This window comes from Vanellus vanellus (genome assembly GCF_965231255.1).
Source record: "Vanellus vanellus genome assembly, chromosome: 3".
Classification (NCBI taxonomy): Eukaryota; Metazoa; Chordata; class Aves; order Charadriiformes; family Charadriidae; genus Vanellus; species Vanellus vanellus.
Window position 1 is genome coordinate 53,786,751 of NC_138907.1, and position 27,416 is coordinate 53,814,166.

The window sequence follows — 27,416 nt, forward strand, 5'->3', positions numbered from 1 at the left end:
CCCACATATAAAACCACTTAAGGTGACAGCAACCAAGATAGTCATGGATATGGCTACTTTCATATGGCACTCAGTCCTTTTGGGATGAGGGAAGTGAACACCAGTAACCCAGAAATTCACTAAGAATAGCAAAAAACTGATTAATGTTCAGCTAAAGAATCGCATGTGTACTCAGGACAAAAGCAACTGAAAGCTAGTTTTCATTGCCATACCTGAACTGCGGATCAGAGGTGACAAGTCATAGTGTTTCTTCTTATCAGCAACTCTGCAAAGGAGATCTTCTTTCTCTTTAACACATGCATATTTTGTATCCCAAGTAAAAAAATACGTGCAGTCCACTTCACCAGTAAACACTGGAGTTCCTCTACCATCATTTCCTTAACATTGAAGATGGATAAACAGATGTTAGGTTTCCAGTGGGAGAAGAGGAGAAAAGCAAGGAGACTTGAGGACTGGCAATAAGCAAGGAAGACAAAAATCCTTTTGCTGCACAGGACCTGCATTTGTGGTTTGGGTTGGTTTTTTTGTTTGGTTGGTTTTTTGTTTGGGGGGGGTGGGTTCCCCAACAGTTGGCTAAGAAATAAGTCTCTTTACACCTCAATATTCTTGATCACCAGTGTAAATTTAGAATAGCAGTGCCACTACACAGCACAAAACAATCGTGCCAGCCATAGAAATTAGTGCTTACTCTAACTATTTATTCCTTGCGTTAGCTGTGGCTCAAAGCATGCATTCCTTTGAACATAAGGTCTACTAGCAAGCACAGAAGTCAAACCCTGAGCAAAGTCAAAGCTTGTTAAACTCACCTGCTGTTTCATTGCACTCAAAGTTTATGACAGTCATTCTCTGAAAGCCGGAACTACATGCATCCCCATTCGGATAAATTAAAGTGAGATCCCCATCAGAATATCTGAGTGAAAAGTCAGTTTTAGAGAGAAACATGGCATCAGACAGTCACACAGTGCTCTTCACATAACAGAAGCCACACTCTTGTTTATTTAATAATTGTCTCACTCAAAGGGAAAAAAAATGCTTGGTCAACACTAATACTGTTTCTACTGCAACAAAGGCTTGCATCCGCTGATTTTTCTGGTTACTTTTCATGAATGTGTATAAAGTTTGAAGAATGCTCTAAAGCTATTCCAGCTTTGAATAGAATAGAATATATGTGCTTTCAGTTACAATAGACCATTTCAGTTGGAAGGGACCTACAATAGTCCTCTAGTACAACTGCATTACCAATTCACAGCTGATCAAAAGTTAAAGCATGATATCAAGAGCATTGTCCAAATGCTTCTTAAACACTGACAGGCTTTGGGCATCAACCACTTCTTTAGGAAGCCTGTTCCAGTGTTTGACGACACCCTCAATAAAGAAACGCTTCCTAAAGTCCAGTCCAAACCTCCTCCAGCACAGCTTTGAACTATTCCCACAAATCCTATCACTGGACACCAGGGAGAAAAGCTCAGCACCTCCCTTCTCCACTTCCCCTCCTCAGGAAGCTGTAGAGAGCGACGAAGTTGCCCCTCAGCCTCCTTGTCTCCAAAGGTGGACTATCTGTTCCTATTAGTTTACTGAATGGCTATTTTTGCAGGTGGAAGAAGTCATACTTCCTGGAAGATCAGCCCGACAAGTCTGTCACATGCTTACAAACAGAATGGAAGACCATATCTAGGTGAACAATCTCTGCTTTGCAATCTCATGCAAACTATTGTCCCAGTGTGCCACTTGCGTATCCTGAAGTTCTTAAAAAAAAAAAAAAACCCAAAATAATAATAATAATCATAAAATCCTGGGCTTAGTAGTCTTGGATATGATTAATGCATGCTCTTGCAAAGGAAGCAGAGATGCCGTCTTGTTGAGGACAGCTTCTACAACATCCAATCCTGATGCCACTTTACATGCAAAACACAAGGAGGGCAAGAGGTGACACAGCACAACCTGCAACTCTCACAACAAAGTTGATGAAAGTTTCTTCCCTGTCTAGGCAGTGGCTTCTACCAACCCCATCTGCTCCTTCATTCGCTAATGCTATCCTGGTATACTGTTAATGTTTTTCTATGCAAAACTGAGCAAAACCACTTGTGCTTTGTATCAAATATTGCCTACATGACAAATAAGGGCATCAAATTAGGAAATAAAAGATCAGTCAGTCAGACAAGTTAACAGGGCTAAAGAACCCTTACACACCTTAGGGTTTGGTTCTCAAATCTTCCTGCCACTTTTTGCTGGTTATTTGAAGATTTTACTTGGCAAGATGAAGTGTATCCTGTGCTGTCCCTGCAGTTACCTGCAGTTGTTTTCCCGCATATATTCAAGTAATAGTAATACTCCTCTTTGTCATCTTTGGCAAAATATGGTGTGACATAATCTAAATAAGGAAAAAAAAAAAAAAGTGTTCTAAAACACAACAGAACAGATGCAAAAAGCCAAGTATCTATACAGGACATTTTTCCTGTCTCCAGACATGGAACTGGAAAACTGCCTAGTCACACCACAAAAGAAAAATAGTAAGCTTACCTGGAAGCTGAGTCAGTGGTCTTAAATCAATGGAGATATCATGTTGCTCATTAGTCAGAAGACAGGTCTTACTCTCCAGGTAATCCCTGTGACAGGCATACTCAGTAACCCACTCCACTTCATACCGGCAATTTGTTTTTGCCGTGAGTTTGGGACCTGCACTCTGATAGAGAAGTGAACAGAATTTAAATTACAAGTACAGAGACTTCTTTGAAATAGAATGTTTAAAGCAACAGTATCACATTCATTTAGGGTCAGTAATGACTAACTTCACCTGTAAATTGCTTAATAGCTGCAAACATTGTCTCATGCCTCTCAAAAATAGGTGTTGAAAAGAAAGTAAAACAGCTCTTATTAATGACGTGGCAAAGTAGAAGTCTAAAGAGAGGTAAAGTATCAGGCATTAGCAGAAGGTCAGCAGCAGTGATAGTATGTTAAAAGGCACTTTCCCTTAAGATGTTGGCAAAGCAGAGATACATAAGCCCAAACTGCTAAGCACAGCTTGGATGGTGTTTGCTTCAGAGGAGTCCTCAAAGAAGGGAGAAGAGATCCAGTGTTCTCCGAAGGCAGAGCAGTCTCTTAGACACTGGTGTTTTAGCAACTTCGATTCCCTCAGTCCAAATCAGGACTGAAAGACATTTGAGAATTCTTTAGCCAACAGTTTGGTCAGACACATTTTCTGTAGTGAAATATTTTTGCACCTCTGGGAGGAGGAGTAGTCTTGTTTTTCCTCACTTTAAAGTGAAACATTTAGAAGCTCACCTTGTTTCATAAATCTTTATTTCTGCCACCCACTAAACCAGGCGGATACACAGGTAAAGTATCAGGTAAGTTACAGGCACGTGTAACATTAGCAATACTATTCATACTACATTAGTGCATAGCTGTAGTGAAGTGTTACAAAGCAACAGCAGAGAAAGGCCTATGGTTTGTTTCTGCAGCAACGAGGATGAAGCATGGTACCTATCTAGGTCATATGAGAGACAAAACATTAAACCAAAAGTTAGCCAGAGGAGAGCTCCTCCTTCACTGACCTGCAACAAAAAGCATCATGATATAAAATAGCAGAGCATTAGCAATAGCCACTATGGCCCAATTTAAGGGCTGTGGGTGGCTGGCGTCACATCAAAGTGATCATCATACTGCACCGAAGCTAGGCTAAAACTGCGTCCTGCAAAAACTGAGCTGCTACTTAACAGTACAGATTTTACTTTCAGGTAACAGGAGTACACGAGCCTACTTAGTAAATGAGAGACTTTTGTTACACAGTGACACTTGCTAGCTATTTTTTCCCCTGAGGAAGGCCATGTTAATAAAGAAACAAGTTACAGGCAACAGTTGTAAGCATGCCCAGGCTGACTGACGATGGAAGAGTGCTCATCAGCAAGCAGAGCTCTGGGCCAAAAATTAACACTGTATAACTCTGCCCTGTTTTCAGAGGAAAGCTTTGAACCCAGGAAAGGACTAAACAATTCACCAAAACAAGAAAGAACACACCCCGGGAAAGTTTCAAGTTCTTGTTTATCTCTTATACTCTTCAAAAAGTCTTCTAGAATTTATTTAGATTCCTATGCTCTTCACAAGCTGCAAACTAGGACAATTTCTGCTCCCTTCAGCCTTCAATAAAAACAGAAGATAATGCACACAAAAGTTAAAGACCAACTGTTTAACAAACTAAAGCAGCAAAGTTACCTCTTCTCCCCTCTTTGATGGGCACACAAAAGTGATCGTCACTGCTGGGTTATGGCCTAGGCAGAAGTCGGGCTTTTCGTCATCACTGTATATTTTCTCATAACTCAATACCAGCCTAGAAACAGAAAATGGCAAACCAAAAATATAGTTAAGACACTATACACTGTACAGAAGAAGGATATTTTTGAAAGGACATCCGCCCTTTGCTAGATACCCAGGCAGGACATACCAAAGTAGACCCGCTCCTGAAAGATACTTTTATGGAGGTCTTTATTCCTTTAATCTTACAGTTAACCAAAACAAAGATTAAGACAGTGCCAGCAAAATTACTTCATACAGCATCCACCTGCACCTCAGTTAAGACTCTGCTCAGTGCCTTGTAACCCATATTGACCTTGGCTGATAGTCATGACAACACTCTAACTTTGCTCTCAAACTGCTGGAGAGAAGATGCGATAGACACTTGCAAGTTTTGGAAGTAATAGCCACTCATGTTTTACCACATTTCTATACTTTACCACCTCCATACATATAATCTCTTTCCATTCTGCCCCCAGAATTAAAAGATGAACTCATTAGCAAATTAACAGAAGCAAGGCAACTGGGACAGATCAGACAAGGCAGGAGCAGGAGAACAAAACATGGTAACTATCTGACAGGGAGAAACAAATAGAAAGACAACTTGGATGAGAAAACGAGGAGACCAACACAACTTTCCAACTAAGCATTACTGCCCTACACAGTCTAACAGGCAGAAAACAGCAGCTCAGAGGGGTGACAGCCTGGCTTCAGGTTAGCCACACCTCTAACTGTCCTGGACACATACACAATCATCTTGCTCTCCTCCCAGGCCACCCTAGTCTGATTGAGCACATACAGTGAATTTTCCTCAAGCAATGGTAAGCTCTTCAATCCTAGCAGGGGTAAGATCAAGTTTTCTCACCACGCACTTTTATAGAGTACTAGTTGCACTTTAACACGAGAACAAGCTTGTGCTTCCTCAGATGTAAGCTTCTGCCTTGCTACAGAACACCTCACACACTTGTTTCATGCTGGGGAAAAACCCTGCAACAAAGGACTAACAACTTCATTTGTAAGCCAAAAGAAAATCCACAACCCTGCCACTGAAACAACCCTGTTATTAACCTGGTTTATTCCACTTGTTTTCTTCGGTTTGCATCTGAGGTAGAAAGAATACTGCAGGTGTCAGCAGGGTACTATTGACCCTACAGACAAGGCAAGCAGGCTCAGATGACCTGAAGCTCAGAAAGACTGGCATGTTAAGCAAGCCCCCTGAGCCCCATTGGGTTGTTTAGGTGGTGGGTTTGGTGTGTTTTGGGGGGGGGGGTTGGGGTTTGGTTTGGGGTTTTGGGGGTTGTATTTTTTGGGGGGGGGGAAGGGTACGACAGTTTTGGTTTTGTTTGTTTGTTTTCCTTTCACACTACTTCCAGCACCAAAGGCAGCAAACAACAGGGGCAGCATCAAGGAAACAGATTCTCCTAATCCCAGCTCTGCTGCCACCAGGAACAACAAGCCTTGCAGTGCTTATCTATTTCTCCTATTAAGAATTCATTAATGCAAAAAGAGAGAAGGGTAACATCCATGAACTTGTAAAGTACTCCTGGGCAGTAGAGCAAGCCAAATATAGTGCGTAAACCCCCAGAGTGCCAAGTGCATTTATCCTGTGGGCCCTCAGACAGAAGGCAGACGGGGTCAGATCTCACTCTTCTGCCTGTGAGCAGAGAGCAGCAACCATCCTTCGCATCTGAGAGTTTTGCAATTCTTTAAAACGAAGAAGAAAAATTGATCTGTTATGTCAGTACAACAGGATGCCTGAAAGACTCTGCCCTGCCAGTATTTGAAGAATTTTTTTTCTGCCAATGCTTCAAAATTGAAGTAGTATCAATATTAAGTTTTAGAAGATTCATCTGTTACCAAGACTGCTTTTTTTCAGCCCAGATGACTAAGAAGTGTTCACAGAAGTATCACCACAAAAATTACATACCTGTCTTTGTCATGAAGTTTCAGTTGTTCCCGTGGATGGCCAACATCATACGCCTGACCCTTGTGTAACAAGCAAGCAGCACTACCAGCTGGGCAGTTTCTGGTCTCTCCACTTGAAATTCCTGTTATAGAATACAGAACATAGAATATAAGACTCAGTTGCTAAGCCCTCCTATACCTGAAGTATCTTGCCATTTTATCTGTGGGCTCGCTTACCATTCATTGCTTTACAATTTCTAAAAATACCTTTAAAACAGGTTACATTGAAACATCAGATTGGCAAGACAAAACCTGAAGTGCTTGTGATACAGGGGGAAGTTCATGCTGCCCTGTTTTTGGACAGCAAATTCATCCTTCCTGCCAAAGCAGCTGTAGCTAGTTTCCAGTTGCAAGTACAGCTGCTGAATGCATAAGGCTTTGAGAACTTCTAGAATTGTGTCAAGTATTTTTTTTTTCCACCACACCAAAATGATCACAGAATCACAGAATGATAGGGGTTGAAAGGGACCTCTGGAGATCATCTAGTCCAACCCCCCTGCCACAGCAGGTTCACCCAGAGCAGGTGGACAGGAATGCATCCAGGATTGTTTTGAATATCTCCAGAGAAGGAGACTCCACAACCTCCCTGGGCACCCTGTTCCAGTGATCCATCACCCTCAAAGTAAAGAAGTTTTTTCTCATGTTGAGATGGAATTCCTATGTTCCAGTTTGTGCCCATCACCCTTTGTCCTGTCGCTGGGCACCACTGAAAAGAATCCGGCCCCATCCTCTTGACACCTGCCCTTTAGATATTGATAAGCATTGACAAGATCCCCTCTTGGTCTTCCCTTCTCCAGGCTAAAAAGACCCAGGTCTCTCAGCCTTTCCTCATAAGAGAGGTGCTCCAGTCCCTTGATCATCTTCATAGCCTTCTCCTGGACTCTTTCCAGTAGTTCCTTGTCTTTTTTGAACTGGGGAGCCCAGAACTGGACACAGTACTCCAGATGTGGCCTCACCAGGGCAGAGTAGAAGGGGAGGATAACCTCCCTCGACCTGCTGTGGCCACACTCTTCTTGATGCACCCCAGGATGCCACTGACCTTCTTGGCCACCAGGGCACATTGCTGGCTCATGGGCAACTTGTTGTCCACCAGGACTCCCAGGTCCCTAACCTGTACCGCTGCATGGGGTTATTCCTCCACAGGTGCAGGACCCCACACTTGCCTTTATTGAACTTCATTAGGTTCCTCTCCACCCAACTCTCCAGCCTGTCCAGGTCTCATTGAATGGCACCACAGCCTTCTGGTGTGTCAGCCACTCCTCCCAGTTTTCTGTCATCAGCAAACTTGCTGATGGTACACTCTGTCCCCTGATCCAGGTTGTTGATGAGTATGTTGAACAAGACCGGACCCAGTACTGACCCCTGGGGAACACTGCTACCTACAGGCCTCCAACTAGACTCTGTGCTGCTGATCACAACCCTCTGAGCTCTGCCATTCAGCCAGTTCTCAATCCATCTCACTGTCTGCTCACCTAACCCACGCTTCCTAAGCTTACCTATGAGGGTGTAATGGGAGATCGTGTCAAAAGCCATGCTGAAGTCGAGGCAGACAACATCCACTGCTCTGTCCCAGCCAGTCATGCCATCACAGATGGCTATTAGAGTGGTCAAGCATGATTTCCCCTTGGTGAATCCATGCTGACCACTCCCAATAACCTTCTCTTCCTCTACACGCTTAGAGATGACATTCAGAATTAGCTGTTCCATCACCTTTCCAGGGATGGAGGTGAGGCTGACTGGCCTGTAGTTTCCCAGGGAGGGAAGATTACTCAAGTAATGGGTAACCCCTCCTCACAGGGAAGGTTTTGTTTGCCCTCCTTTGTTTCTTATAAACCAACTTATTCAAAGCTGCCAGCAAAACATTTCAGACTAATGGTATTTTTAAAAGAATAGACCTGCCACTAAAACTGTAAGTATTAAAACCTTAGCAGGGGCACAAAATACATATCTAACTGTAGAGTAAAAAACACAGTTGGCGTATACAGCTAAACTAGCCTTTTCAGCAAGTTTCAAATGAGTGATTTCACTAGTTTAATTCCTTACATATATAGCTCCCAACTGACGTGAAAAAGTGCTAGCTGTGCACCATTACTTACCCAAGCACCTAAACACTATTTTAGATGCATCTCTGGACACTCACTTGGAACTAAGCAACAGCCTGAACCAGAGCCCAAAGTAATAAATTTAGAGCACATGAAGTGCTATGAACCATCTCAGTCCTATTTGGCAGAAAACAGAAGCAGCTACAAGACAAGCTGAGCTCTTCCACTCAGTCCAGTTTAAGTCAACTTTTCTAACAGTACTTGCCCATCCAGAAGGTGCATATCTCTGAACACCTCCATAGCTGGAGAGTAAGACTCGGCTTCACAGAAAGCTGCCTTCAAGTCATCAAAAGTAGCTTGAAATAATAGCGCAAGTCCTAAAATACCAATCTCTGGTCATAGGACAACTTCAACTGAGGCACTGGAAAAGAACCACACTACTAGAAATTTATACACCAACAGGTAACACAAGCAAGAATTCATACCTAAGTCCCTGCAGATGTTTATGAACAAGGAATCATCATCAGAATCATCCACCAAGTAGTGTCCTGAAACTTGGATGAGAGGATTCAAGTCATGTTTCTTCAAATCTTCATCAAACACATAGCAAGGGACCTAGAACAACAACGAAAAACACATGCAATCCACGCTACACAAGTAGGGAGAAGTCATGAACAGGCATATATAAAGCCAGGTTAATATGTGGAAAAGGTTTTACTTCTGGAAGCTCAAATACTGAAAGCTAGACATGCTGACTAAAATAAGGCATCCAAAGTTAGACTGTTCTGCTGTAGCTTTTAGAAGAGTTTTGCTATATACAACCATCTAGATGACAAAAAATGTTGAAGAGTTATTTAAAACCCTCAGCTCCACCCACTTCCAATAGATGCTTTATATGTCTATGTAAGAGTTAGGCCTATGGATGTTGTTGGGATTCGTTCAGGGTGGGGGTAGGTGGTTAGAGTAAAATTGTAAGGTGTATGAAGAGTAACTTCTGCATGGATAGTACATAGGTTACCTCCTTCATAGGTTTAAACAAGTCTTTCTTGCAAGCCACAAAGGTCCTCCATTCAAAATAGTGCACACATTCTGTTGCTGTTACAAATTCAGGGGTACCCTATTTAAAGGAGAAAAAAATAATTCTTTGGAAAACAGACTTCAGTTTTATTTTACATTACATTTTACAGCAAGAAGTTAATCCAAGAGATTAAAAAAAAAAAAAAAAAAAACAGAATACAGCATGTCACAGAGCAAGGGCATACAGTTTCTTAATAGCACTTGTTAACAGCAAGTTTGTTAAATAACAGCTTTGTTGGTAAACTCAGGAAGATACAGGGTGCCAAATCCTTCTCAGTCTGCATACGCACCAATTCTCAAATTAACATGTGCCAGTCCTAATATGCAGTAATTGTACTACATCTTTTAGAAGTGCTCACTATGCCAATTGATATTGGCAGAAGCACCAGTCACATCTAGTTACTAGAACAGAAAACACCAATAGAAATGTGTATAAATAGATGAACAGCAAGGCAACGCATGGTTTACCAGTTCTCTGTATGATCGTACAAAGACGACTGATTAGCAATCTCTTTTGCTACACATAGCGTACCTCTGGTCTTAGCTACTTATTTTTATAGGCTCATGTTAATCCACATTTGTATCTATTTTAAGATGGGGGTTCTATCACAGTTCAGGGCTGGATGCTCAACTGGATGTCTCTACTTCAAGAGAGACAACAATCAGATTTTTCCATTCTCCCTCCATCACCTCAGCTAGAAACTCTTCAGCATATTTAAACAGATTCCCTCCCCATTTAAGGCTGCCATAAAAGTGCTGGAAACAAGTTGTTCCAGACACTATTACAAAATCCTTTTACTAGGTCACATGAAGAGTAGGTGTTAGAACTACACTAACTGGAAGAAGTTTGAAGATCGTTATGATCTGGTGTTATAGCTGGAGTTGAGCAATAATTTTTAATTTAGTTTAAAGAGTCATCTGCTGAAACAGAACAGGAAGCATTCTGATCTCTGCTGAACTGGCACTTTGTTTGAATTGGCTGGATTTCCAAGAGGGGGTACGCAACAGTATCATCAGTGCCAACAGCAGCATGAATAAATACTTATCTCTGATATACAAATACGTAAACTGATCACAGTCTGTTGAGAACACTAAGCTGTGGTATCAGTTAAGTGTGTGGAAGGTGTCACCCCAAAAGCATGCAAACTGCATACACACAGGGCCCCTAGGAACTTTTAGGGGATCTCCATTCACGCTTTAAGCAGGTTCTCACAAACAACTACTCCCCCAGAAGCCCAGCTGAACACATAAGTACTGTTAGTTCAGCTACGGGCAGACAAAACCTAAGGCTTACTGTTGTCAGCTATGCTGACCCATAACAGAGGTCAGTCATTTTCCTCAATGTTGTTCTACTAAACAGCCATGCTAGGTCCACAGCTTGGGCACAGCCAGCATTTAAACAATTGCTCTCATTGTTACAGCACCCTGTACACTGTTGACTCATTCCTCCATATTACACTATTGAAATACTACATTGCAATCCCTGTAAAAACATTAAAAACCCAGAAGAGCCTGTGATCAGAGCTAAGCTGCAGAGCTGCAATTGTTTTTCTACTGGGACTGAACTTTGAAAGCCATACTAGATAATGGCCTTAATTTGGTACTAAAACATAACTGGCTCTTCCTTAAGCTATGAAGCTCAGTAATTAGTACCTCCACAAGTACAGCAAGTATCCATAAAAAGCAAGTTAGAAGTACTTGCCATTTCCATTGAAGATAAGAACACGTGATTTAGACTCACCAGTGTTTTCCCACACAGGAAATTAATGTTGCTTTGAATTTGGTGCCGACTGCCTTGCTGCAAGCAGTTTTGTGTAGTGTTGAGTTCCAGGAGAGTTTTAGAAAAAGTTTTCAAGTTTAAGTCACCTAGGGTTAAAAAAAAAAAAAAAAAGGGGGTGAGGGAGGGTTATCACAATACGTCACCTTCACAGAAGCTCAACAGACAGGCTCTAATTTCAAGCACTGAACAGCATAAGACATACCAGTCTACTTGAAGACAGTCTTTGAACAGAGTCAACTGAAAACTGACCTTGCAGTTCTTGCAATTTGGAAGACTAGATCCAAGTTAAGATAGTGTTTGATATCTCTAATCACACTTCTTTCTCAAAGGTTTTTAGCAAAACTTTGAATGTTAAGAAGCCCACCAGCAGGTGCCACTACAAACTACTCACTGCCTTAGGAACAAGGGACTCCATCAGAAAACTGTTACTAACTAGTTCCAAGTACCACTATTCACTCCTTCCTCCACCAGCTTCTATTTGTCAACTTTTTAGCCTTTAAGCCATTTATACAAACAGCATCATCACAATACGAGAGAAAGTCTATCATAGAATGGTTTGGGTTGGAAGGGACCTTTAAAGGTCGTTTAGTCCCACCCCCCAGCAATGAGCAAGGACATCTTCAACTAGATCAGGTTGCTGAGAGCCCTGTCCAACCTGACCTTGAACGCTTCCAGGGATGGAGCATCTACCACCTCTCTGAGCAACCTGGGTCAGTGTTTCACCACCCTCGTAAAAACATTCTTCTGTATATCTAGTCTAAATCTATCCTCCTTTAGTTGAAAACCATTACCCCTTGTCCTATCACAACAGGCCCTAAAAAGTTTGTCCCCATCTTTCTTATAAGCTCTCTTCAAGTACTGAAAGGCTGCAATAAGGTCTCCCCAGAGCCTTCTCTTCTCCAGGCTGAACAACCCCAACTCTCTCAGCCTGTCCTCAAAGGAGAGGCGTTCCAACCCTCTGATCATTTTTGCAGCCCTCCTCTGGATCCACTCCAACAGGTCCGTGTCTTTCTTGTGCTTGGGATCCCAGAGCTGGACACAGTACTCCCGGTCTGGTCTCACACGAGCAGAGTAGAGGGGCAGAATCACCTCCCTCGACCTGCTGGCCACGCTGCTTTTGATGCAGCCCAGCATGCGGTTGGCCTTCTGGGCTCTGTGCGCACATTGACAGCTCTACTTACATCTTAATCTTAAGTCCACTTAACAAAGAACCCATTGGAACCTGGGAACAGCCATTGTACTGGCACTGCCTGCAGGCAAACCCAACGCCGATGCCCTGCCTCAGTGCATGTGGCCCCTTGCAGCTCCTGCCCCCTTTAGCACAGCTCGCATGTTGCATGAAGGCTGGGGTCAGTGCTGCGTCACTGCGCATCCCCCTCCTCCACAGCAGCTGACACGAAGGAGAAAGGTGGAGCACATTTCAAGTCATAGTAAGCACCAGCTCAGGCCACTGAAGTGTTCCTGCTCAAACCTATTTTGGTTAGCACTAAGCCCCAAGCCTTCTTAGATCTAGCATGCCAACTCCACCCTGTCCATTTTTGATAGTAGATTTTAATTCTGCAAAGATTTTGGCCCGAACCATACAGAATGCTATAAAATGCAAGTATTCACCAGCTTCTCCCTTTCCATTTTTGTTGATGTCTACACCAGGGAGAAAGCAAGTCAAGTCTGTAATCGTTGTAGACAGCAGCTTTGTGCCTAGGCCAGATGTTGTTTCATCTTAAAAACACACTCGCTGGAACTTTGCCCAGCCTGTTATCTCCTTACTCAAGGCAAGCGAAACTACACTACACCCAAGTAATACAGTCTTGAGAGCAAAAGGAGAAGTAGTAAGTGAACAGGGCAGGAAGAGGGTACAAGAACCTGTGGTGTCATGCTTTAGGCCAAACAGGCTACTGGGGACCCCAGATGCTCCCCTCTGCCCCTCTTCAAAGAGAGAGGCAGAGGAGGGAAAAAGAGACTTCTGAGTTTAGAAGGAACTAAACTCCTTTAAGGAAATATTAAGAATAAAATAAAAAGAAATAATGAAATATATACAAAACCGTATCAAGCTCCCAGGATGACAATCATGACACTGGCTGGCACTGGGGCAATCCCAGGGTGGACTCAGTGATGGATGGGAACTGGATTCCAGATCTGCATTCAGGATCGGGATCAAAGGCAGACAAACAAACAGAGTCCTCCTCAGATGTCATCCATTGAAGAAAGAGAGAGCTGACCCTTGGATCCCTCAGCTTTTACACTGAGCATGAGGCAGATGGGATGGAATACCCTAAACGCTAAATGCGTTACAGGAAGGCACATTAAGGTGCCCGTACCTAAGCAGCCATTCACAGCACTCCCTGCGTAACCAGGGTGACAAGTATTACAGACCTTTCAATACCTTCCCCTGAGAAGGTGGAGGGTCAAGAGTGGAGATGTGCCAGCCCAGAAGAATGGCAGTGCAGACTAAACCTGTACATGCATGCATGTGCACAGACTGAGAACCTGCAACGGTGGAGCATGTTACTACCACTGCAGTTCAGTGCCACCTTCCAGGCACCTGGAGGCTGTCAGTGGTTCACGCCTTTTATGTTTCCTGGCACCCTTGTTATCAAAAGGCTGTTTTCAGGTTTTAAGAGTTCCAGCGCTGGTGCTGACAAAAGGCGTTATGCAGTCCTTTTAAACCAAAGAGCTCCATGCTACTCTGAGAGCAAGATTTCTACTTATCACATCATTGCTTAGAAGATGCTGGCAAAACGTCCTCTTTTTTTCCCTACATTAGCAGAAGGAAGCCAACACAACTTTCTAGTCAAAAGAGCCGTGTATAGTACCTATATGCACACATGATTAAAAACTCTCTGGTTACAAATGTACACAGTTTTAAGCCCCAACTTAACACAGAACTTACAGCAGCACCATCTGAGGACTTGCCTCAATGCTCTGTAAGCATTAGTTTTCTCTCAACTGAGAACACACTACATTGCTCTAAAGGCTGTGTGAGCTGACTCCAATTTCCTCAGCTGAAGTGATATTCAAGAAAAATCAAGTTAAGCCAGTACATCTTGTTTACCTCAGGCCAATATGCATGCTCTCCTCCTCCCCCTGCATGCTTAAAACTAGTTTGGGAACTTGCTAAAAGTTTTAGCAAGAATCTCTTCAGTGGCACATGCCTCTTTCCCACCACTGCTTACAGAGCAAGTAGTCTCATGAACCATCCCCCCACACCATCAGCTTCCCGTGAACTTCCTTCCAGAGCACCAGTTCTGCAGCCACCTTTTGCGTAACATCAAGCACTCTCTTCAACGATCACTCATGTGTCTTCGTGACTTCAGAGGTGCGTTCCTTCCACAAAGTAACACACTAAAATCAGCTAGTACAGGCCACAAAAATTAGCAGCAGATACTTGATGTTACACAGTTGTGCTAAATCAGTACCAAAGGCACTGTCCACAACACCTTTTACTCATCGACTTCAGCTGTTTGGAAGGAGAAAGGCAATTATGGAAGATATCCAACCGGTTGTCCAGAAGAAGGGGGCTTTTAGGTAGCAGCTATCATTTCACGTCATGCTTCTACTGCAGCTGGACAAAGCGCACATTTCACCACTCAGGTTAACAAACAGCTACGGTAATATTCCGCTTGCAGTTTCTGTAGTAGTTCAGCTAAATGGCACACGAGTCACTAGGTGTCACACTAAGTTAAATAAGTACCACGTCATTTCCATCCTCACTGATGTTCAAGAACTAAGCATTTGCCTACACCTTGAAAATTTCTAAAGTCAACCAATGAAGCTGAAGAGCTTTTTCTAGGAGAGGCTTTTGGGGTCTCAGCACCAACACTGGTACATCACACTGACACACAGTTAATGTTAGCCACAAGGCTTCCCTCGGATACAGACTGATTACAGTCAGAGTGTACAACCTTACCCCCATCAAAGCTTGGATCAACAAACAGAACCAGCTCTATAGCTGTGACCTCTTGCATAGCTGATATTCAAAAGCAAAACTATTGTTTGCAGTGAAAGTTTCTTTCTGAAAGAATGAAGAAGAGACCTGATTAAGCCCATATTTGAAAAGTCTTACAACTTTAAGTTTTACCAGCTGACAAATTGCCCTTCTTCCCCTAAATCAAAGCCCTTCAGCTGCACTCAGCTTTGGCATACAAATAATCTCATATCAGCTGGATTGCTTGAAGACAGGTATACAGCTTAGCTTCCAGGTAATTAGCATCTACCTACACTGGGAGTCTACAGCTGCCTAGACATGGATCAAGGAGATTCCTCTTTTCTTAATAAGAGTGACTTTTCTTTTTTTTTTTTTTTTTTTTTTGACAAAGAGGCTTGATAATCCGTTAGCATGATCTCAAATCTGCAACAATGCTGAAGCTCCAATGCAACTAGAGGCAATATGACGAAGCATGGCAGGCCTCAGACTTACCATGAAACAAAAAACCTGGACAATTTGATGAATAAAACAAAGCAAAATTCAAAGTATACCTTAACTACACTGCCTTGATTTCTTAATTTATCGCAGGGTGGTTAAAAACATATCTTTCTTGAACAGGGTTTGGGGCCTAACCCTTGACATTCAGTTCAAGCAGCCTCTGCAAGACCAAGTTATGATTGTTGCCAAATCCTCTTCCACCCAGTAGCAGTCAGGCAGCAAGACACTCGGGGTTTGCTTACAATGGAATATTTGATACTGCTTGCGGTCATCACCGAGCTCTGTTCCGCCTTCCTCTTTCCACAAGGAGCGTGGAACAAAACCTACACAAGCCTCTAGGTCTCACACTTCCCTGGGGAGAACAGGCTTCCTCAACCTGCCACATTTAGTCTCACTCAAAAAAAGAGGGTTAAAACAGATGCCCAGCTGCTGCTTCCTTTTGTAATCCACAGGCAACCAAAACCTCAACCATGTATGACTTGAGATCCACATTGGCAGGAAACAAAATTCTTGCTATACATTTTGGAAAAGAAACACATTAACAGCATCATGTGGTCTACTGAGATGTCATGCTCCTCAGACTAGAAGATGCTACTACATGCAACTGCAGTTTGAACTCACGTGCATCTAACCAGTTATCCCAGAAAACTCTGGAGCTTGGATATACTGCACTACATGGATATACTGCAGCCATGAACCAACATATACTTTTATTCATGCACCAAATGATTTTATAAGCCCGGGTCACAACACTAGTAGTTTGTTTCAAAAGCACTGATTGACCACAGCCTGAAACCAAAGCATCTCTACAGTTAATGGAGAGGGGTGGGGAGAATGGAGACTAACTAGCCGCTGTGCATCTGCACACAGACAAGAATCATCTTCCTTCTCACCATCTTCCAGCAGTTCATGCTCAAACACTTTTACTGAAGACTTATAGCTTCTCATAAGAGCTGTCAGCCAATGGAAAGCAAGATTGGCAAGCATGTTAAATTCAGACTTCAGATCTGCAGAACTAGGAGGCAGTCTGAAGAGATAGTACTCTTTAGAAAGCTATTGCTTTATTCTATCAGAAGTAACAGTCAACTATCAGAAAAACTCATCAGTATTCATGTATTATTGTTTCATTAGCTGAAGCACAGAAGCAACCTTGAAAACTATATGCATCCATGAAAATAAGCACACAAATACTGTTCAGAGTGCAATCTGCTTCTGATTGATGAGGCCATGTGCAAGCATGTGTATAGGAATATGCCAGTTTCATATTTAGATCAGCACGCAGAAGTCCACCACTACTCAGAATACCAAGGACATCTGTGAACTACTGAAGCAGTCACCAGATTTGACAAGTGTAACTGAAAACAGAGGACTGCATGTAATTGACTTCCTTTCTGTGTGTAATAACTTAAAGACAATAGCACAGAAGCTTAGCAATACTCCAAGATCTCATTACAGAGAGTAACTTGACCCTGAACAAAGAGCTGATGTAACATTAGGCTAGGCTGTGGTGTGGTTTAAAGCTGTAACTCAAGCTTTATCCTGTGTTCAGTATCAAGCTTCAAACAAGGTTGCACACAGTGCATATCCCACCACAGGTAAATGTGTTTATTTCTACTTGAGATAGTCTTGCACAGTTTCACACTAGACTAAAGTTAACTAGACCATAAGATAAGTTTCACTGTCCTGTGAGGTGATTATCTGCAATCAGATCACATTTTCCCAAGTCTCCACAGTAAATCTACAACACAACAAGGTTTTACACTGTTCTGTGAAGGAAAAAAAGTAATCTTTGCTAACATGTCAAAGTTTGCAATAGTTATAAGACCATCCATTAACATGACTCTGAACTACTTACGAGGAAGGACACTTGTTTACTTACCTACAGACAGATAGCTCTTCTTATTGATGTCATATGCACAGACTGCACTTGATCTTCCACAGTCTTCAACACCAAAACACAAGTTTATTTTATAAAGCACATGTTTGTCTGTATCAATTGCTTCCCATGTGTAACTGAAAAATAAAAAAAAAAGCCTGTCAGTATTCATACTGCCTGCACTGCCATCCTCTAGGCACCAGTCCCTGAAATAACCAAGTTACAAAGCTAAGAGCACCCCTAACTCAAGTTTCATATTCGTGGTCTATATCTGTAAATACCAGAAATAATTGTTACTGCATCAGGGACAAGAACAAAACAGATTTAATCACTTGAAGAACATCTATCAGGTCCATTTTCCCCTTTCTTGAACACCCAACCGCCCATTCTTCACCCTCAAATCTCTGTGAAGGCCACTCTGACTAAGTATATCACAGGTGGTGAACCTTTTTCCTTGAGAGCCTGATAAACTTCTCAAACCTCTTTGGCAGGTTGCACACTACTGCACTTTATCAATACCCAGCAAGACTGGCAGGCGTGCTAAGCCTAAGCGGTATAGAACAGCCAGCCACATCCTGCCTGCCAGCAGCCGAGCGGAGCCACCTACCTTCGGAGTCAAAATTGGGGTTGAGATTCTCACAACATTCAGACTGAGAGATGCTAATGATGCTCACTAGGGCTGAGCTGCACCTTTATCACCTTTATCCATTTTATATATATATATATATTTTATTTTTTTTTAAAGGATAGTTTCTGAAGGGTAATTTCAGAAGCTGGAAAGCAAGCAGAGGTATCCATAAGAGACTCAGTGAAAGATCACACTAGCTAGCCACAGCCATATCAGAAAGCCAGTTGTTGAAAAACTGACAAAGGAACACGAAGCTCTGGCTAAATACAAAGGGGAATAAATCAGAGGAACAGAAAGAAAAATTAAATGCAGTGTAGTTCAGAGGTAGAGCAGGGATTCGTTTCCCTCACAGCGGGCACTAAGACTGCAGGGAGATGTAGTCAGCTGCATGACACAGCATCACCCGGTTTCGAGGCAGCCCCAGGTCAGCGCATTTGGAGCCTGGAGCTCTTTAGACAGTCTGACATACCAGCAGTGCTCTGGCCAAGCTCTGTTCGAAAGGCACAGCTCAGTAAACATTTGCCATCAGCTTGGCTCAGCTACACCTCTTCTGGCCCTGAAGAAGGGCAGCCTGAATCCCCTGGACAGTATTGATTTTTGCAGCACGAGAGATTCTCCAGCTTCCCTTTTATCCCAGGTGGGAACTTCAGTAGGATTTAATACGGAGTCATCACAGAAAACAGAGGACAGCACAGTGACTTACTAAGTATTCCCATTATTTACAACTCACACAAGGTTTAATGCATCTATGCGACCCGTAGAAGCATTTGCCTTAATCTACAGACGAGTACCAAATCCAGCGAGGGGGCTCAACTCCTCTTGGTCAGCTGAAATTAGAAGCTGACCAGAAGCTTCACCCATAAGGTTTGTTTTCCTTCAGCTCATAGGTGTTGCACCACTTGATGTTATGATACCCCAGATCCACACACCTCCCCAGGAGAAGAACCCATTCTTTTTCCACTTCTGAAGCCCAATCTCTGGGTGAGGAAGGGGCACCAGCAGTTCAGCTACTTTACTCTAGATTTTGAATTCTCCGAGAATTCCTCTCAAATTCAGTGCATCGCATCTCCAATCAAAGAGCCAGCAGTAAGATGCCACATACTTTTCCATTTAATTACTGACTACAAGGTTCTTGGCTTCCTCATACTACATCAGCCTTATTAATTTCAGTCTGCTAGTGGCTGGAACAAGTTAGAGACAGCTACAAGGGAGTTCTCTCTGTGAACTGAAAAAAACAAACCTTTATATCCTAATTATATTGGGATATAAAGGCTCAAATAAAAATTTACCAGGTACTGAGGCCATACCTAAAATACCAATAAAATTACTTTTTAATCAGATTCAAGGACTGTGTCTCACTACTAGACAAATACTTGTCATTATTCTTTCCTCATAAGTAGGCAGAGATGACATTTTACAATCACACTGACAGTGCTCTGAGCCAGTTTCTTGCATTTCTGAAGTGGATAAAGACAATCCCAATGCAGGATGATGATGAGAATTAAGCTACAGTACAGAATAACCAAAGTTCAGGAACAGAAGAAAGCACGACAACACACAATCACACACACACAAAAAAATTAGAAGAATCTGACTCTACCTTCAAGGGCTTTGAAATCAGCAAGACATTAAGACTAAAGCTGTTTTTTCCCTCCAGGAGAAAAATACATTTCAATTAAAATACAATTTCTTCACAATGAAGCCCCAGAAAGTCAGCATTTCACAGAAAAATTCCCAAGTGTTCCAGTACTCTTTTTTGACTAGTTTTGGAAGATGACAAAAAGGTACCATACAATACTAAGGCAAAGGTTTTATCAAGCTAGAGTGTTTTTCAGTGTGTTTTTTTTTTCCAGAGAACTTGCAAATTAAAATCTGTTTGTGAACTGAACGAGAATCTAAGTCCTTAACACAACAGAATTATCACTCTGTGAAAGATTAAGGGGTTTGCTTTCCCAGTTCCATGTTATGAAACAGAGGAAATCAACAGCTTCAAGTCAGCTCACTCACATGCCAGAAGCAAAAGAGAAACAAGATGAGCAGCTTACAGAACAGAAGCAAAGCAGTCCCTGAAGCCAGCCCTTCCCTCCGCCCTTTCACAGGCCCCTGAACAGGGAAGGCTGAGGAGTCCTTCAAACCAGTCCACAGAAAGGAAATAAGAAATCCCATGTTTAATCACGTTTCAAACCACAACTTCAGTGGCACACAAAAATCTAACGCAGTTTCAGAGTTGTATTACTTTCAAGGAAGTTCAAGCGACTTTTTTTTTTAAATAGATGGGAGGAACAGGGCAGGATTTATTCATTGGGAGTAAGAGCAGGCTGGATGTAGCCTAAGCAGCTGTTCTCAGAGAGATGCAAAATGCACTTTCACAGTAAAAGCAAGAATTATTTCTCTCACAAGTAAGACTCCTGGCATTAAATCAGTGCCTGGGAATAGTTTCAAGTTGCACGTGCTCCACTTTCCAATAAGATACAAGCTGACCTCTCCGCTGCATCCTATAATGGAAACAATCTGTTGGCAATCACGTTGCCCATCCTGACCATGGCTGAGCCACGGCAGACCGGCTTCCTCCAGCTGCTTGGCATTCACCACCACCAGTGGTGATGCCTCATGTAATTACCCCCTCGCCAGGGCCAGGCGAAGTTATCTTGTTTGAAGGGCATAAGCTATCCCAGATTCAATGCAGTTGAGCTAGTTTAGGGAGTTGTTATACCAACAGTACTAAAAAGCAACAGCCTCAGTCATGGGGTGGGGTGTGATGCACCCTCTGTCCAGGGGGCTCAATACAGCTGCTACCTTGCCAACAACACCACTCAAGCAGCCATTTCTGGTGCAGTTTAAGATGAATAAAACTGTCCAACAGTTACTTTTGCTGAAAACACAACATGACTCCTGTTCCCAGGTAAACCCAATCCCTGCACCCAACCTCTCACGGTTAGAGGCCTGAAAGATACCCTCACATCAACCCCCCCAGGGAAGGCTCTCCTCCCCTGCCCTTGGTGTTGCTGGCCCCAGTGCCCAACACACACCGGACCCAGGGACTGCCCTCTCTCAAAATTAATTTGCCAAAAACAAGAGGTGCGTGCACACGTGTGCAGAGAGGGGACTGAGCCCGGCCAGTTCCCCACCTGGGGAGGCAGGGAGCCAGGCCCCTGTCGAAAGCAGTTGCGCAAGCAAGGTCCAGACGAGTTACTGGGAATAACCTCGCCTGCAGGTCAGCCTTTCCAGCTACCCAGCTTTGTTTTTAAGACACTGAAGTGACAGCATGAAAACGAAGATCAAACTACTTTTCAGCAAGTCGTAAGATCAAAAGAGCACTCTGCATTTTTTTTGACAAAGTGAAGAAGCAACTCATGGAAAAAAAATAACACAAGAAAGGGAAAAGCAAGTCTAGTTTACCTTGTGAATCAGTAGCTCAGGCATTGAAGTCAGGTGAGGTGCAGATGGCTGATGGCTAATGGCTGTCACAGCACGTGCGTCCCCATGCCAGAGCCACTTCCAGGTCTGAGCTCTACCAAACCACTTCAAATGTAACAGAGCATCAGAAAGACTATTGCTACCATTCTCACAACCACACTCAAGGTTCTGGTTCCCAAACTCTGACCTGAGGGATGACCGCTAGGAAGAAGAGTACACCCTGCTCCTAACAGCTATAAAACACAGTTATAAGGAAACACGTGTTTGCTCTCTGGTGAATGCAATGAGGTGGCTCATTTCAGTGAAGGGGTGCTGCACAGAAGGACAAGGCAACCTACAACCACAGAGCTGGAAAGCTGATCCATATGCGCTTATGCACCCACACGATTTTGTCCTCAGCAGCTCCTCAGCTATGAAAACATGGCAGAATAAACTAAAACATGAAGCTCTCTTTTAAAGAAAGTTCAACTAGCACAATCACAGGCAGGCAAGCTCAGGAACAATTTCCAGCTGACCACTTCAAATTTGAAACTAGCAGCTCAGATCCACTACTTGCCACAGAAATCACTATTAGACGTGGCTAACATTTTAGCACAAATATGTACAGTAAAGAGACCTCTAAGTCAAAGCAAGTTCTCCTTACAGAAAATAAGAGTTTGAATGGCACAAGGTACAGAGCTATCGCTATGCTTCAAGAGCTTTTAAATGCATCCCTATTCATGCTTAGCTCTGCTCCAGCTTACCTGTCACCTTTTCCAACCATCACGCAGCGCGTGTCTTCAGGCAAGTTTTCTTGCATATGCATCATACGCAATAGCCTTACAGTTACGCCACAAGCTGCTCAGCTTTCTCCATCCGAAAGACACTTGGCCTTTCATGCTACACTTTAAACCCCATGTACTACATCACGTTACAGAACACATAAGAAAAGGGACAGCAATTTGAAGTTCAAGTACGCAAGAGCTATGGGAAGCTCAGGTGCTGAGAAATCACGTTTAAGCCATTCTAATGGTTGCTTCACATTCCTGGGAAGCCGCCATGCACACATGCAAATAAGTCCAGTAATGACTTATTTATGACATCTCCCACTTAAATATGTCAAAGCACTTAATAGAGCTGAGCAAGTTCACCTAAAGGTCACCTCTCTGTACTCAGCACGTGCTTCTTCACCGAGGCTAAGCTGAACGCTATACCCAGGGTTTCCAGCAGCACGCAAGAGCACAGTTGTGGTTTCACGACAAAGGCTGAAATGACAGCGTTTGAATGAACAAAAGTGTACGTACAGCCAACTGCATGAGTTGTGTTATTTAAAACTAAAGCATGAAATGTAACGTAGACTTGACTTACAACCCCCAAATTGGAAATTCTGCACAATAGCAATCCTGTGCCATACAATAGTTTAAGGAGTTTTCCTTCCACTCACAAGTGTAAAAATTACAAAGGTTACACACCAACTCCTATCCTTGCACAATAGACAAAAACATTACCTACCATCAAATCATCTCTCATCCAGGGTAGATTATCAGGCAAAACAGGGGGCAGAGGAGGCAGTTTGTATTTGCTGCTCTGCCATCACACTCAAAACATTTCCTGCAATTTTTAGAGGGGAAGGAAAGTTTTACAGTAACTTCCCTGATGTTACATGGAAGGTGAACCCAAACTGTCAAGCTTTCTTTTGTTTTTAAAGTAGATGGATTTAAGAACAGTTCACAAAATTAACTCTAACTCCAGAATTTTTCTCCTGGGTTGTCACATGAAAAATGTAACGGGAAGAAGGAAAAGCAAGGAAAGAGACTAAACTGGCTAGTAACTTCTGATGTCCAACCAGTTCCCTTTACTCTCTCCCAGGTGCTCATACTGTAGCAATTCTGGAGACACCTCTATGCAGAGGATAAAAAGAGAATTCCAATTGCAAGTCACACAACAGCAGTCTGAGCACACAAGAAAGAAGGAGAAAGCGTGATGAAACCAGTCACTACAAGCCATGATGTTTGACAAAGTTTCAGAGAAGAAAAGCTTTTCTTCTTTCCCCAGACTCTCTGAGCATACCAGCAGTAAGGCTACACAAAACAAGCAATGAAAACCACTAACTCAAGTTTAAGTAGCCTCATGCCACAGTTCTTGCACAAACCAGTTTTGACACTTTTCCTCCTCCCTGCAAGACAGCTGTCCTAACTTGGCTATCGCCCTACCCTTATTTAAGGGACAGTCAGTGCCCCTTCTAACCCCCAACATTTTCCTTCCTTGCCCACCTTTTGACATTCACACACCAGACGTGGAGGCTGCTGCAGCTTTACCAGCCTTATCAGGCCACACAGAAGTCAGGGCACTGTTTTCTTAACAGTTGTAAAACAAATCAAAACCTTGTCTCAAGGCAGTGCAAAAATAAGTTGGTCAGGGACTTGTCCTGCACACCCACGTTCTATCTTTTGGCTGAGACATCAGCCAGTAGTGTAAGCGTTTGCATTACCAACTGTATCATACCTCACTTGGTAGCTCTTCTGCAACTGTGCCCGAGATGACACTTCACCACCGATCTCCATGGGGTCTTCCCACCTGTCAGACTGAAAGTTCTTTGTTCTTCCATTACTCATTCTAGATTACTAGGCATAAGTCCTTCAAAGCATTTTTTCCTCCACCATGGCACAACAGCACATGTTTTTGAAGCAGTTTTTCTTAAAAGGAAAACTGCCAATTACACTATCTATTCACATTTATTTTTCACTTGCTAGTAACAAAAGGAAACTAGCTTAAGTAATTTGCATCCAAAAAGAGATTGCATGTCTCTCAATGGCACTCCCAAATATTCCGATAGCCAGAGTGCAACAAAACCAAGACATACACTGATAGGACTTAATGCTATTCTAAAAAAAGGGAACTGCTTGAGAATCAAGTCATTTGGGGTAGGGTTTATTTAAAAAAACATTAGAGTCCAAGGAGTTAAATTCCCTCCAGAAGCCATAAAATAGTTTCTCATTTTTGCCTCAATTCTACAATTAGGGTGGTGATCTGACAAAAACATTTTCTGCCAGCCTCATGGACTAATCTCACAAGCAAACCTACTTTTCCCCTTTTTCATCATTTAACATTCTCATACCCCACATTCCACCAAGAGGAGTTCCCATTGCCTCCAGTGACCCAACCTGTGCCCTCAGTGCCACATTCACTGTGTTACACTGGTGCCCGCCCCATGCCATTCATCCGGATGAAGTATTCCTACAAGTACCACAGCATATTCTGGCTGAATAGAATTTTCTCACCAGAGAAATGAAGACTAGCGTGATATCATTGCCAGACTAAACTCCTGGCTGAATTCAGAGCAGGAACACGCCAAAACATGAAGAATAGTGCCATTTCCACACAGCAGTTCTCATTTCTCAAAGCTTTTGTAACTCCCCTGTAAGTCACTTAATGGATGCGGCGATATGATTAGTAAAAAGGCGTATCAAGTGACGTCCCTTCCAAAACACTTCGTGCTTTTTCACACTAGAACGGACACAGTGACATAAGCCAGCAGTCCTCGGCCACAGGCAACTTGAACAGAGCGAGTCCCTTCATCTTCTCACCTGCAGGCTGCCTGTATCCGCAGGCGGTCACAGGCGATGGGGTCCCACGGGAGACTGCCCCACGCCGCCGGCCCCCCTTAGCCCACCCCCTCCGAGGAGACCCCACGCAGCTTCACCGACCTCCCACAGCACTGCGGCGCGCTCGCCACAGACCCAGCTCGCTCTTCCGCCTGGCAACACCTGCGCGCCCAGCGCTCCCCGGCCCGATCCTCACCGGAACGGGCGACCAAAAGCCCCGCTCGCGCCGCCCCCCCGGGGAGGGGGCCCGGCCCGCCCCTCCGAGCCCCCCGCCCTGGGCTGAGCTCCCGCCCGCTCACAGGCGGCCCCGCGGAGGAGGGCAGGAGCGAGCACGGGCACCGGCAGACCCCTCGCCCCGCACTCCGCCGGCTACAGCCCTTCCCCGCGGGAGGGAAGGCTCTCGCCAGCTGGCGCGTACACCGTCTCGTCCCGTCCCGTCCCGCCGGCCGCCCCCCGCTGCCCACCTGCACAGGTCCCGGTAGGCGTCGCTCAGGGCCGCTGCGGAGGCCCCGCCGCCTCCCCCCGGCCGCAGGGGCAGCGACAGGAGGACGAGGAGGAGCGGGGCGAGCGCGGCGGGTGCGGTGGCTGCCATGGGCCGGACCGGGCCGGGCGGACGCGGCTGCCCCAGGACGTCAGGCAGCGCCGGCGACCAGCGGGCACGTCATGTGACACCCCTCCGCCCGCCCACTCACTCGGTCGGTCATGTGACCGCCGTCATGTGCGGGCGCGGCGCTCACATGATGCGCCCCTTCCCCTACCGCCGAGAGGGTGGAGCCTCCCGCTGCCCCCCCCCACCCCACCCCCTACTCCCGGCCCTGCACGTGCTGAGGCGCGCTCACTGACGACCTGCCGCCGCCCCCGCCCCCGCGAGAGGGAGCGCGCGCGGGGAGGGCGGAAGGGGAACGGCGGTTACGCGGCCGCAGCGCTGTGGTGCGGCCCGGCCAGTCAGTCAGTCAGTGACTGTCAATCAGGGCCGGGGCGGGGGCGTCAGGGCCGCCAGCGCCCACGGTGGGCCCCGCTGCCGCCAGGCCGTGCGGCCTCTACCTGCCCGCCGCTAGCGGGAAACGGGCGTGCCGGGCTGCCTGCCCTCCCTGTCCCACCGGGTGTGGTGTGAGGCCGCGCGGCGCAGAGCTGCTGTCGGCTTCGGCGGCTGCACGGGCAACACCGGGGGACGGGTCGTCCCTCTCCTGGGTCGTGCTGTGGGGAGGGAGGCTGGAGGCCTTGTGCCGTGCTACCTGCTGGCGGGCTCTCAGGTGGGGTTAGGTGTGCGGGGGCTCAGCCGGTGACATGCGCTGTGGGTGGCACGGCGGCTGGCTGAGTCGGAGACACACTGTTGGGAACAAAGTTAAGTGGAGTTTTAAATAAGTCACTCAAAACGTGCTGTGACGTCTTGGGAGAGACCAGACCCCATTAGGGATGAAGACTGAGGAGGCGATGGCAGCGACGTGGCTGGTTGCGTTGCTGTAAGAATTATTACTACAGCAGGGTTGCTGATGGGGTGTGGAAACGATCCCCAGATTCAAACGGTGGGCGGGGGGAGGCTTGCAGAAGGCAGCAGCCCCGGCAGGGAGAAGTGGGAAGGATACTGTCCTGCCACCTCTGCCTTTTAGATTACTGAGAAGAACCAGCCGGCCCGGAGCTTGTACAACAGATTATTTACAGAATTTAGAAAAATTTAACTGGGGTGCTTAAGATTCAAAAGAGGGACTTAGCTTTTCATTTTTATGAAACTGCAGTTAAGAAGAAAAGCACCTTTGAGAGTGGGAAGAGGCATAAAGGTGGGGAGAGTGAAAGAAAAATAAAAATTACAGTCATTAAACAGCTGTCTTATTTGCATGAAGAAACTCTGATCACTAATTATGAATGATTTACATAAGTCATTTGCACAAAGAGATGCAAAAGGCCTGCAACTGAAATAGTTTCTATTTTTCTTGCCCCATTCCTTGACATCCAAAGGAGTAAGACAGCACTGAAGATCTGCCTCTATTGCAGTTTAACCTGATTCCAGGCTGCCATGATCTACTCCTTTCCTCCGCCTTTCTCTTGGTTACGTGTTCCACTTCCCTCCTTTCCAGTAACATTAGTTCTTCTGCATCGGGGCAGTTAGCTGGTTAAAGGTGCTGATCTGGCTGAAAACTAACATGGCATTGTGATTGTTCTGTGTGCGTTTTCAGCGGTATCAGTCCCCTGACTTACATGGCTCACTGTGTATCTGTAAAAACACCAACACCAGCTCAAGAAGTGGGAGAGGAAGGCTTGGCTGGTGCTGTGGGGGGAGGAGGCCCCGAGTAAGATCAGCATTAGCTACTGTGAAATTTCACCCGAGCAGAGAAG

The 27,416-nt window shown here is 44.7% G+C and overlaps 1 protein-coding gene across 1 annotated transcript in view; it reads right to left on the reverse strand.

Moving 5' to 3' along the window:
- The window catches only part of IGF2R (insulin like growth factor 2 receptor), a gene marked incomplete at its 5' end in the record, with an annotated part of 62,160 nt that extends 36,413 nt beyond the window's left edge, over positions 1 to 25,747 (reverse strand). The window contains 12 exon segments of the mRNA XM_082481140.1: positions 213 to 377; positions 807 to 910; positions 2,191 to 2,371; positions 2,521 to 2,683; positions 4,213 to 4,327; positions 6,218 to 6,338; positions 8,783 to 8,912; positions 9,316 to 9,414; positions 11,116 to 11,240; positions 17,457 to 17,590; positions 25,547 to 25,737; positions 25,739 to 25,747. Coding sequence (XP_082337266.1) covers positions 213 to 377; positions 807 to 910; positions 2,191 to 2,371; positions 2,521 to 2,683; positions 4,213 to 4,327; positions 6,218 to 6,338; positions 8,783 to 8,912; positions 9,316 to 9,414; positions 11,116 to 11,240; positions 17,457 to 17,590; positions 25,547 to 25,737; positions 25,739 to 25,747 — 1,537 coding nt within the window.
- Positions 25,748 to 27,416: the final 1,669 nt, after the last annotated feature.